Raw genomic sequence first — 10,686 nt, forward strand, 5'->3', positions numbered from 1 at the left:
ATTTTCGGGGACTTTCTTGCCCCCACTCCTAGCTGCAAGGTTTGTGGCATAATAAAATTTCCTATAAAATGAAGAGGAATCGTTTTAACTTTTTTCACGTGTCTTTCCATGAACATGAACTCTTTAAAAATATAGATTTCAGCAATGTTCACCTCGTGAGACACCTGTGGGATATAAAGGGTTAAGGCCAGGGAGCGCTACGTGGTAAAATGGCTAGTTGGTGTCTCACAAACGGGCAATTTTTTTGCACTGGTCCCTGATAAGCTGCCACTAGTTATTATAACCAATTTCTCAGTGCCAGTGTACATACACAGTTCTACTATCAATTAGGTTCCCTAAGCTTTACAAAATTTAACTGTAGGTAGTCAGTGTTATGTAAGAACTTGCGAAAAAATTCTGTTGTGTCATGAGTATTCCATACAGGAGTAAAAATTTGCTACAGCAATGTACATTGCACCTTGCTTCCCTAATGCATAAATGTATTCAAGACAGTATGTGATTAGTTCTGTATTCTAAATGTTTTCTGTGTGATTTAGTTTCTTTAAAGACATTTACTGTACAGCATTAGCAAGCAGTCTAATTTAAGAGTTATGTGTATGCAGCAAAAGGTATGCTTTGGCACTGCAATTAATAAAACATGGTCCGAGGCTTCCATACAAGAATGAACTTCAATTTGGCTCTACCACCGTCAGCACTTGACTGGCGATTGCCATATGAATCACATCAGGTAGCTTGTGCAGACTGTTCTTTAACCTTATTGTGAGAAGATCACATAATGATGTGTGGAGGCGCCTGCGTCTGAGATAAAGATTGTGCTGCAACATGTGTGCATGTAGAACAGGCGTGATGCTGAGGGTTCCAGCAGTTTGCAGAGGCGCTTTTAAAATTTTGTCATACCTATAACATTAATCTGTGCTGATTTTTTCATCTATTTCAGTAAATCATTAGAAGTGCTATCAGAATTTAGCAATTTATTTGCCCTGGTTCATTAGGTTTCCACATTTGACCTTTCACTAGGTGGGCAATTATTAAACATGGACCATTACTTGAGTACATCTTTTTGTGTGCAGTGGCTTCTCAATTGCGAGTCAATGTAGATGCTCAATATTACCTGAGGCTATAGATGCACTTATGAATTTGCAACTTATACAAATAACTTTGCACTTTCTCGTGCAACAAGCATGTTAACACTTCCAAGACAGTGGGAAATGTTATCCTTTGATCACATCGTGAGATACCCTCAATTTTTATGACGTATCATCCAAGATGATGCGCAGTTGGTGAGAAGTACTGCCCTCAGCCAATTAGGGTCACATAAAAATATATTAACAAAAGTGATTGATGCAGCCTAGATGTGTTGCTTTGGGGCACTACTTTATTACCATCCCTCCTTTGCATGCTACCTGCTTACCCTGTAGTGTGCCATGTTTAAATTTGAAAAAAAAAAAGCAACAGCTAGACAGTGCAAAATGCCAAACTTGCTTTGGTTTAATAATATAAAACGCTATTTAGCTTTTTAATTAATTTAGTACATCATTTACCTGCAGAGTGGATTACTGTTTAAAACTGATTACATTTTGCATACAGCTTCTCAGACTTGTTTGAGAAGTTGATAAGCACTTTTTTAGCCACAAAACACCATATATTAATTTGAAGGCTTACATTGTCTGACTCTGCTCTGCAATTTAGAAGCTATGCCAGGAAATATACCAGTAATTTTAAACATCATCATATACATACCCTAAGACACCCGTAATTTAGGAGAAAGGAATGCTTAAATTTATATTTAATGGGAGCCAAACTTCTTACTTAGCACATATTGCTAATTGAAGTTCCAATTTGAACATTATTTCCTCCCTCGCCTTTTTTCCCTCTTCTGTGCAGGTATTGCTTATCTCTGTCTACAAGAACGGTTGTGTCGAGACACAAAAACCTTCACGCATGGCCTGTGACAGCAAACTTTTTGGGCAGCCAGTGCTCGCCTGTGTAGGCTGGCTTGCTCTGGTAGCAGCGGCAATCATCTTCAAGGTTCATGCATGATCACCTTTGCTGCTATTTGTCACTCCTGTTAATTACCCTTTCTGCATCTTTTCTAATTTATTAGGTAATAAAGTATAACTATGTGACATGGTGTGAAGATGTCTTGCTGCATTTTCCGCTTACAATCATGTTTTATGCATGAAAAATTTATCGTACAGTGCGTTAAAAAAATAGCATATGATTTATCTTTCGGTTCTGGTAATATGCAATGTGCAAGGAATTCTCTAATTGGTGGTATGCCGAAGAACTGGTGATTATTTCTGTGTGATGCTGTGCAAGCATGTGGCATTAACTTAGAAGGAGCACCCACAAAGTAACTTAGATTCTACTTTTAAATCAGGCATGGACAGGACATCCGAAAAAAAGAAATATTTATATTGCCAGTTAGAGGAGTCCGCATAGTGTTTTTCCAGATGTGAACTATTCTTTATTTCTTAACTATTCATTCCAGCCCAGCATTCTGTTTCATATACTGGTGTCAGGCTATACTGCCCCCTGTAGGTGAAACCAGGATGAAATTTTTGCCTCCACTGCAGCATCACTGACCAAATGTTTCCCTGCTAGAAAATATTTTAATTCGGTAGAGACCCAGCAGGAATGTTTTGTCAATAATGATGTGTTTCGTGCAGGTGTTCTTGTTTAGGTCAATCAGTGAACATTGGCATTATATCAGCATACAATACAGATCTTGTTTTATTTGCAATTCTGACAGGTGGCATTCAATTGATTGGTCTAAGTAAAGAGCAATAATCGACCAATGAGGCTGTACTACAGTATTCCCATGGTTCACATGTGGAAAAACTACCTGTGCATCACTCTATTTGACAATATAAACATTTTTTTCTGATGTCAGTGCCTCGTTTAAAATAAATTGTAACTGTGGGCAAACCTCGTGTTACTGTAACAGCTGCCACAAAAATTTGAGGGAATGTCTAATAGAAGTCTTCAGTTGTTCTTATCAAGCTGTCCATTAGCAAACACTTAGCGTAACGTTATCAGGGCTTACTAGTACTTCTAGATGCCCATGACAATATGTCTTGATCAAGACAGCTACCAGACTTCTGAATTAGCTGTTCAAGGCATCTTTTAGACATCAGATAGCTGTTTCCGTGTTTCATGGGAAGAAGCGGAAATCCACTTACAAATGAGCAGAGTAACAAATAAATGGGTTGAAATATCATTTGAACACCCAAAGTTCCCTTTAGTTCGTGATAATAAGCTGCTATGTACTTATTTCAGCTGAGTGAACTTTCACGTTAACAAACTTTTCCCGAGGTCCCTTGAAGTTCGTTCAAGTGAAGTTTCACTGTACTAGTCAAACTTCGATAAAATGAACACAGTTATATTGAATTATTGCGTTTATCAAACACTTTCTATATCACCTTGAATATCACATGCATTTTTTATTTCGAACGAAGTTGGGCGTGAAATAAATATAGTGTACTCCGCCACCCCAGACCGCTTGTGCTCTTTTGACAGGTGGCAAGCTTTCCCATAACACCCTGAAAGATAGCGGTGGTACGACAGGCATTTCCGACTACTGCGTACCATAGCTGCACACATTGATTACGCTGAGGGCACCATATGAACATAGTGGCGTACGCACGCAGCAGCTTGGCTAGTTGGACAAGGTCAAGGATGCACTGTATTTGCCGCATTGACTCCTCCTCCGTGCTGCTGCTAATGCTAAGCCAGTAGTTGTTATGTATTTGTATGATCGGAGTTAGGCCTGTCGTTGTGTGGTTGGTGTTGCGATGGTCGCAAACGCGAAGAAGCAGACGTCCCCGACATTTGCTGCAAAATTGGAAGTAATCCAGTGCGTTGAGAATGGCGAAAAGTCAAATGTCGCCAAAGCTATCGACCCACCAAGAAACATTTTCAGGGCTCCACTGAAAAACAAGAGCGACATAAAGGCCAAGGCAGGACTAAATCAGCACTCAGGCACGCAACGTGTGCACAAAGCTGCTTTTGAAGACGTTGAAAAGTTGCTGCACAAATGGTTCATCGATGCCAGGGCCCGGAATATTCCTTCATTTGGACCGATGCCGCTGCAGAAGGCCAAGAACTTTGCATTCATCCTCGGCGCCGAGAACTTCAATGCCAGTAGCAGTTTGCTGCAACGTTTTAAGGCCCACTTTAACATTGTCGGGAAGACAGCCTCAGGGGAAAGTGAGGACACCAATGAAGGGGAGATCAAGAAGTGGCTTGAACATGAGTGGTCCCAGGTTCTTGCCAAGTATGAGCCGAACCAGATATTTAATGCAGACGAAACAGGCCTGTTCTGGAAGATGCTTCCGCGACAGCGCTTGACGCCTGCGGGGACAAGTGCCACATCGGCAAGCAAGGCAAGGCTCATATAACAGTATTGGCTTGTCACAGGCAAGTTTCGAATGCCGAGGTGTATGTGCAACTGCCCCAGTATTCCGGCAACATATGCCTGAAAAAGGAAGCCATGGATGACTCGGGATATATTCAAAAAATGATTGAAGGCATGGGACTCAGAGCTGGCGCATCACAGCCGGGAGGTATGCCTCATTGTCGATAATTGCATGGCACACCACACCGATGTCCAGCTGAGCAATATTGAAATGAAGTTTTTGTCTATGAACACCACGTCGAACGTGCAGCCATTAGAACAGGGCATCATTCACACTTTCAAGTCAATTTAATATATAAGCTTCAGTTGATTAACATTTTGCTTGAGAAACTTCGGGTGGGCCAAGAGCTAAAAATGGACCTTTTGGGCGCCATTCAAATGGTGAAAGCCTCTTGGGACAAGACCAAGCAGTCAACAATACTTCACTGCTTTTGGCATGCAAGTTTCGTTGGACACGCCGAAGGAGCATCCGGAAAGAAATTGAAGAAGCAGGATTGGACAGAATAGAGTAAGAATGCCAGCTTGAAGAAACCTGGAGCAAGTTGGAGAGCTTTGTCAGTGCTGAGCCACAAAGCATGTGCACTGAAGACTTCATTGGCGGTGATGAGAGCACCGGAATGATGGCGGAGTTGACGGACATGGAGATTGCGGCAGAAGTTACTGCTGAGTAGCCAAATGAAGATGCTGTTGAGGTTGATCCCGCAAGACGTTGCCCCACTCGCAACATCAACTGAGGCTGTAGCTGCTTTGCCCTTCTGCGCCATTACTGTGGTGCAATAGAAGACACCGGCATATCGCTTGTGGATTGTTTAGACTACGTTGAGGACACCATAGTTAGGCACGTGGTTGCCAATAAGAAGCAGGCTACACTGCTGCAGTACTTTCAGGCAAAGAAATAAATGCTTTGTTTGAAGCTTCAAGTGAGTATTTACTGCGCCCCGATTGGTTCATTGATTAGATTGTACAAGTTTTTACGGATTTTTTACATGATTTTACATATAGAGGTCATGGCTATCGAGAAAGAAAATACAGAGAATCATACCTTATCCATAAGTTCAAGACATTGAAACCAATAGGCCTAAACGTTTCAAGGTGAGCTTTAGAATGTATTCGCTATGCCAAATTTCAAGCTATAGGAAACAACACTTAGTTTGGTTGGTTAGTGTTTTTCCCCCATTTCATTATTTTCTTTTATTTGTATATTTTTTCTTTCTTCACAAGCACCTTTATCTGCCACTCCTTTCATTATCTTTTTCAGAGACATGATAGCCCACAACCACCAGCGAAACAGGTAATAGATTGCTGTACACGCTGTTGACGCGCCGGCTGACACACAGCCGTTGACACATGTCACAGAGAGCCGTGCCACTGGCTTTGTGCACAGCACTCCATCATTATCAATTCTACACCCTCGGCGCTAACACACCTTCGCTCGTTGCCGCATCTGCCCGCCTTATGCCCTCTCCTCATTAGAAGAACTCCACCTATATATACTGTGGTGAGGAAAACGATATGTCGCCTTAAAGAAGACGAGTCCACTTGTTGAAATGTTGGCTCCTGCTTTCACCTTGTACTTGTTTCGCTCATCCATCTTGAATTTCCATCTCCCACCTTTCCCCTGTTTTCCACAGATATAATCAAGTATTACAGGGATGGTAAGAAGACATTACCCCCCCCCGCTCCTTGACCAGAACCGAACAAATTATATACAGGCAAATCCAGGCAGGATCCTTTCCCCACCCTCCTGCCTTCAGAACAGAATGCAGTTAAACCCGGATATTTCGAATTATTGGTTACATAACCCAGATATTATCCCTTTGAAAATCTTGTGTAGATGTATAGGAAAGTTGCGTTGTATACTGAACTCTAACTTCGCAGGTCATTCAATATATAGAACCACTCGCCGCACAGTGGAAGGTGCACTTTCCTCAAAGGCGCAAGCATCTCCCACACCCATCTACAGTCGTTCGGTGCGCAACACCACGTGACGTTTGCGAGCCGTGTGCATGAAGGAAACCGGCTTGGCGAGGGCTGTTCTAGAGCAGTGCCGCACTCTGGAAGATGCGCTTTCCCCAAAGCCCCTCGTATCTCCAGCGGTCATTTGGCACGCGGCACCCTGTGACGTTTGCAAGCCACGTGCGTGAAGGAACGAGAAAACCGGTTTGGCGACGGCCAGTACGGAGCAGACGCAGCCAATGGAGCCATAGTGGGGAGACAATGCAAAAAAGTGAACGGGGGTGTGAGGAAGAGCGGCGCCTATGCACGACGCATGTTGCCATTATGGCCATTACTGCCGCGCTCTCTCTCCACTCTCTCTATCCTTCCCTCTTTTTTTTTTCTCCTTCACAGCAGTACGCAGGCGCCAAAAGCCAGATCTGCGCATGCCAGAAAGAACGCCCTTCACTTTCTCTTGTGTGTGCTGAACGTTCCATGGGTGGCGTATGTGACGTGCAGCTTTGTCGTGTAGTGCAAGCTATGGCGGCTGCAAACATAAAGAAGCAGAAAACTTTTGACTTTGCAACCAAGTTGGCGATCATACAGAGTGTTGAAAAGGGTGAGAAGTCCTCGGTGGCTAATGCATTTGTATTCTATGGAGCTCTTTAAGTACACTGCTCAAAACCAAGGAAGATATCAAGCTCAAAGCAGCTGAGCAAAGTCGCTCTGGAGCATGGCGTGCGCGCACCCTGCAGCTTTTGAGAAAGTTGCAGAAGCATTGTATGCATGGTTTCTGGAGGTCCGAGCTAAAAACATTCCCATGGATGGATCCATGTTGATGGAAAAGGTGAAATGGTTCGCAACTTCAATAATGCTCCGATAAGCCTCCATTTGTCGCGACCGTGAGCAGCGTCTCAAGCTGATTTCTGTATATAGAATTATTGATATTGTAACGAAGAAGAGTAGCCGCCTGCGCCACAGCACCATCGCTACCGGCATGAGCTCGTGGTTGCTGTCTTTCGCCGAACGCTTGTGACAGCTACCCGTTCACGCCCGTTGCTAATAAATTTCTTAGCAAGTGGTGGACGTGCTGGGTTTCGACCACCCTGGAACTTCGGAGTCGCACTCTACCCAACATCATGCCCGACGACGCACGCACTCCTCCAACTCCTCCAACGGCGCCGGCCACCTTGGTTTGTGCCGGTGCCTTGCATCAGCGAGATCCCCCTATCTTTTCAGGCACAGATGACAAAGACGTTGAAAATTGAACTATTTTGCGATCCCCTTCGAGTTAGATATATCCGGGTTCAACTGTATACCCAGAAAGATACAAGAACACATGTCCTCACTGCAATGCATTAGGCTCCCTCGAGCACATCATAGGAGAGTGCAATTTCTCCAAAGACCCCTATACCCATAACTAACCCCCCCACTATCCCCACCCTTTGGGAGCGATGGGAGATCTTGCTATCCAACCACGCCCTGCAAGACCAGCTCCGACTGATCCACAGGGGCCAGCTCGCCCTGGAAGCATATGGAACCCGTGAAGAGGGAGCCACCCCATCAGGCACTAAACATGCTCCATTTCATTATGGATCAATCAAGTTGTTTCTCTCTCTTTCTTAACGAGTGGTTGTGCAATTTTTTCCCTGCAAATTTGGCACTTCACAACTGTTCTTACAGAGACTAGTGCTCCGAGACGTTAATTGCTAAATACAGCATTTCAGGATATTTGCACAACCACTTGTTATGAAGTTTCCTCATGGCAAGTGCGTGAATATACATGCGTCTTATGCACAGATGCATCTCATATACTAATTTTTACTTAAGAACTTGCGAAAAGTGGGGAATGCGTTTTACACAATGATGCATCTTATACACAGGAAAATACGATATATGGTGTGTCTTATGTAGCCCCATGAAAATCATAATAAAGGTTCCACTGTATGCTAGAAAACAAAAGTTTGCACCTCAGACAACTGAAACAGCAACCACAGTGCCCATCTTGACGTAAAACAGCGGCCATGCAAGCTTTGGGTGTTTTCTTGAACTTGAAGACAATCACAAGATAGCCAAGGCATAAGCACATGGTTGTCAGATGGTGAAGAGGCGTTGGTCATTCCACTCGCAATGAACAACACATGAAACTGGACAATTCTAGATGCACTGTTTCTGTAAAGAATGCATTGTTCTACACTTTCAATACTTTTCATGCAATAAACAGATATTTATTATTGTCAAATGCACTTTTTTCCCAATTTGCATTTTCAGGCAAATTTCACATTTTGTCTGCAAGCATTCCTGCTCTTACAATTGTAAGATCTTAACAAAATTTTGCACAAACCCTCTTCAGACAATGAAGAATTATCACTCGGATTTTTTTGCTAAAAATGTAGCCCATGCATCGGCAAATCGAAAAGTCCTTGATGCTTTGGGAGCAAAATGATTTTGCCTGTGTGGTACGAGGCCAATACAAAGGCATGGATCATGCAACACTTGTTTGAAGGATACATATGAACTGAATGTTTGAGTTGCAGAAGCACAAAGTGCTTCTATTCACGGACAACTGCAGTGCCCAAACCCCTATCAGCAGTCTGAAAGTGACTGAGATTGAATAGCTGCCACCGAACACAACGAGCATTCTCCAGCCTATGAACCAAGGGATTATCAAAAATTTAAAGGTCGTCTATTGTTTCTGGCTGCTGCGCCACGCGATATTATGCTTAGACAGTGAAATGAAGTACAATGTTAATGTCCACCATCAGCATTCAGCTGATGCGTGGAAGGCAGTGTCAGCAGACACAATCAGCGAATCCTTCCATCACAATGGATTTACCTTTGGTAACGAGCCTGACTCCGCAACTGAAAAGCCTGAGCTGCCACCTACTGCAATGTGAACATCACTGACGACCTGCAAGGCTGCGGTGTGCAGATTCCTGCCACCGCTACATTTGAAGACTTCGCAGATGTCGATAGTGCGGTGTCGTCGTGTGACTGAACGATAACGAAATAATTGAGCAAGTTCTCCCACCGTCAAACAGTGACTCCAACTCTGATAATGATGATGATTTGCTGTACGCTACGGAGCCATCCACATGAGGATCTGACTCAAATCTTAGCAGTTCTTGCATCAGCGTACAGCGACAACCCAACACTGGCAGAAATACAGGCGGATTTGGTTGCACGTAAGTGGAAGTGCGTGCAGCAATGCATCGATAACTTCTTCCTTGCACAGGGGCCTTAACTCTTTCCTTACCGCACCATAGAGCATCAATTACTATGGATCGATGGTTTTGAATGCCCCGCCAAAAATAAAACTCCGAACTTACGGACACCTAATGCCATCTGGCCAGTAATAAGAGAACTACGGTGAATTTTCTTAATTTTTGGGGGGGGTTTTAGCACAAGGGCTCCGCAGAAAAAAAAAAAAAAGCAGCGGAGGAGATATCATGGAGTTTTCACAACATGCTGCCGAAGACGCGTCGCACGCTGCTGAAGACGAAGTCTTCTCAAAGTGATTCCTGCTTCTAATGCCGATCATCTCGATATGAGCAATAGTGAGGAGTCCGTAGCGGACATTGGATCATTTGATTTCGACTCCGACAGTGATGACTCATCTACGCAGCCTGGGCCTCCAGCTAGTATGGCAAGGTAAGCATAGTTTCGAATGTCAATGTTGTTGTTATACGGTGTGCGTGCTTTGTAAGTGACAATGCCTGTTTACATTTTTTCTTTTAGGGTGTCAACTGCACAGGGAGACAATATTTTGCCAAACACACTTTGCCGAGTCAAGTTCTCATCAAAACACGCACCTGGCGTACACCTGGACTTGACGGGCCGGAGTGAGACACGGAGGTTTCTCTGTGCACTGGACATGTTCATGTATTTTTACCGCTGACATGATTGCCACTTTCTGTGCACACACCAACAGGTATGCGTGGATGAAGATTTTTGAGACCCCCAGCTATGCTCAGCCAGACGGCTCTTGGCTAGAGGTCACAAACCCCCAATATGTGCATTTCAAGTGTGTTTAGTTGCACTGTTGATTTACATCTGCATCGTGAAACTATTTCGGCTCTATTTGTATTGGAACACCAGAGAGGCCATCATCAATGCACCAGAGCCACAGAATGTGAGGGAACTTCAAAGCTATCTTGGCCTGCTTAATTTCTACAAAGAGTTTTTGTTAAACATCTCAACAAGACTGCAACCCTCGCATCAGCTGCTTCTTGAAGGGGAAAAGTGGAGCTGCGGAAAAGAGCAACAGCAAGCATTCATCACAAGTAAAAGGCTCTTGTCAGATGCACCTGTTCTGGTCCACTACTGTTCCAAGA

General features: G+C 43.8%; 1 protein-coding gene across 1 annotated transcript; it reads left to right on the forward strand.

The window, feature by feature from the left end:
* The first annotated feature begins 3,794 nt into the window (after positions 1-3,794).
* Positions 3,795-4,400, forward strand: LOC135913127 (tigger transposable element-derived protein 6-like). The gene has a single exon (XM_065445812.1). The coding sequence runs from the start codon at positions 3,795-3,797 to the stop codon at positions 4,398-4,400; it is 606 nt and encodes a 201-aa protein (XP_065301884.1).
* The last annotated feature ends 6,286 nt before the right edge of the window (positions 4,401-10,686 follow it).

The sequence above is a fragment of the Dermacentor albipictus genome, chromosome 2, assembly GCF_038994185.2.
Source record: "Dermacentor albipictus isolate Rhodes 1998 colony chromosome 2, USDA_Dalb.pri_finalv2, whole genome shotgun sequence".
Classification (NCBI taxonomy): Eukaryota; Metazoa; Arthropoda; class Arachnida; order Ixodida; family Ixodidae; genus Dermacentor; species Dermacentor albipictus.

What these genes read in the sequence shown, in the direction of transcription:
- LOC135913127 (XM_065445812.1), top strand. Translation starts at nt 3,795, where the DNA reads ATGGTCGCAAACGCGAAGAAGCAGACGTCCCCGACATTTGCTGCAAAA.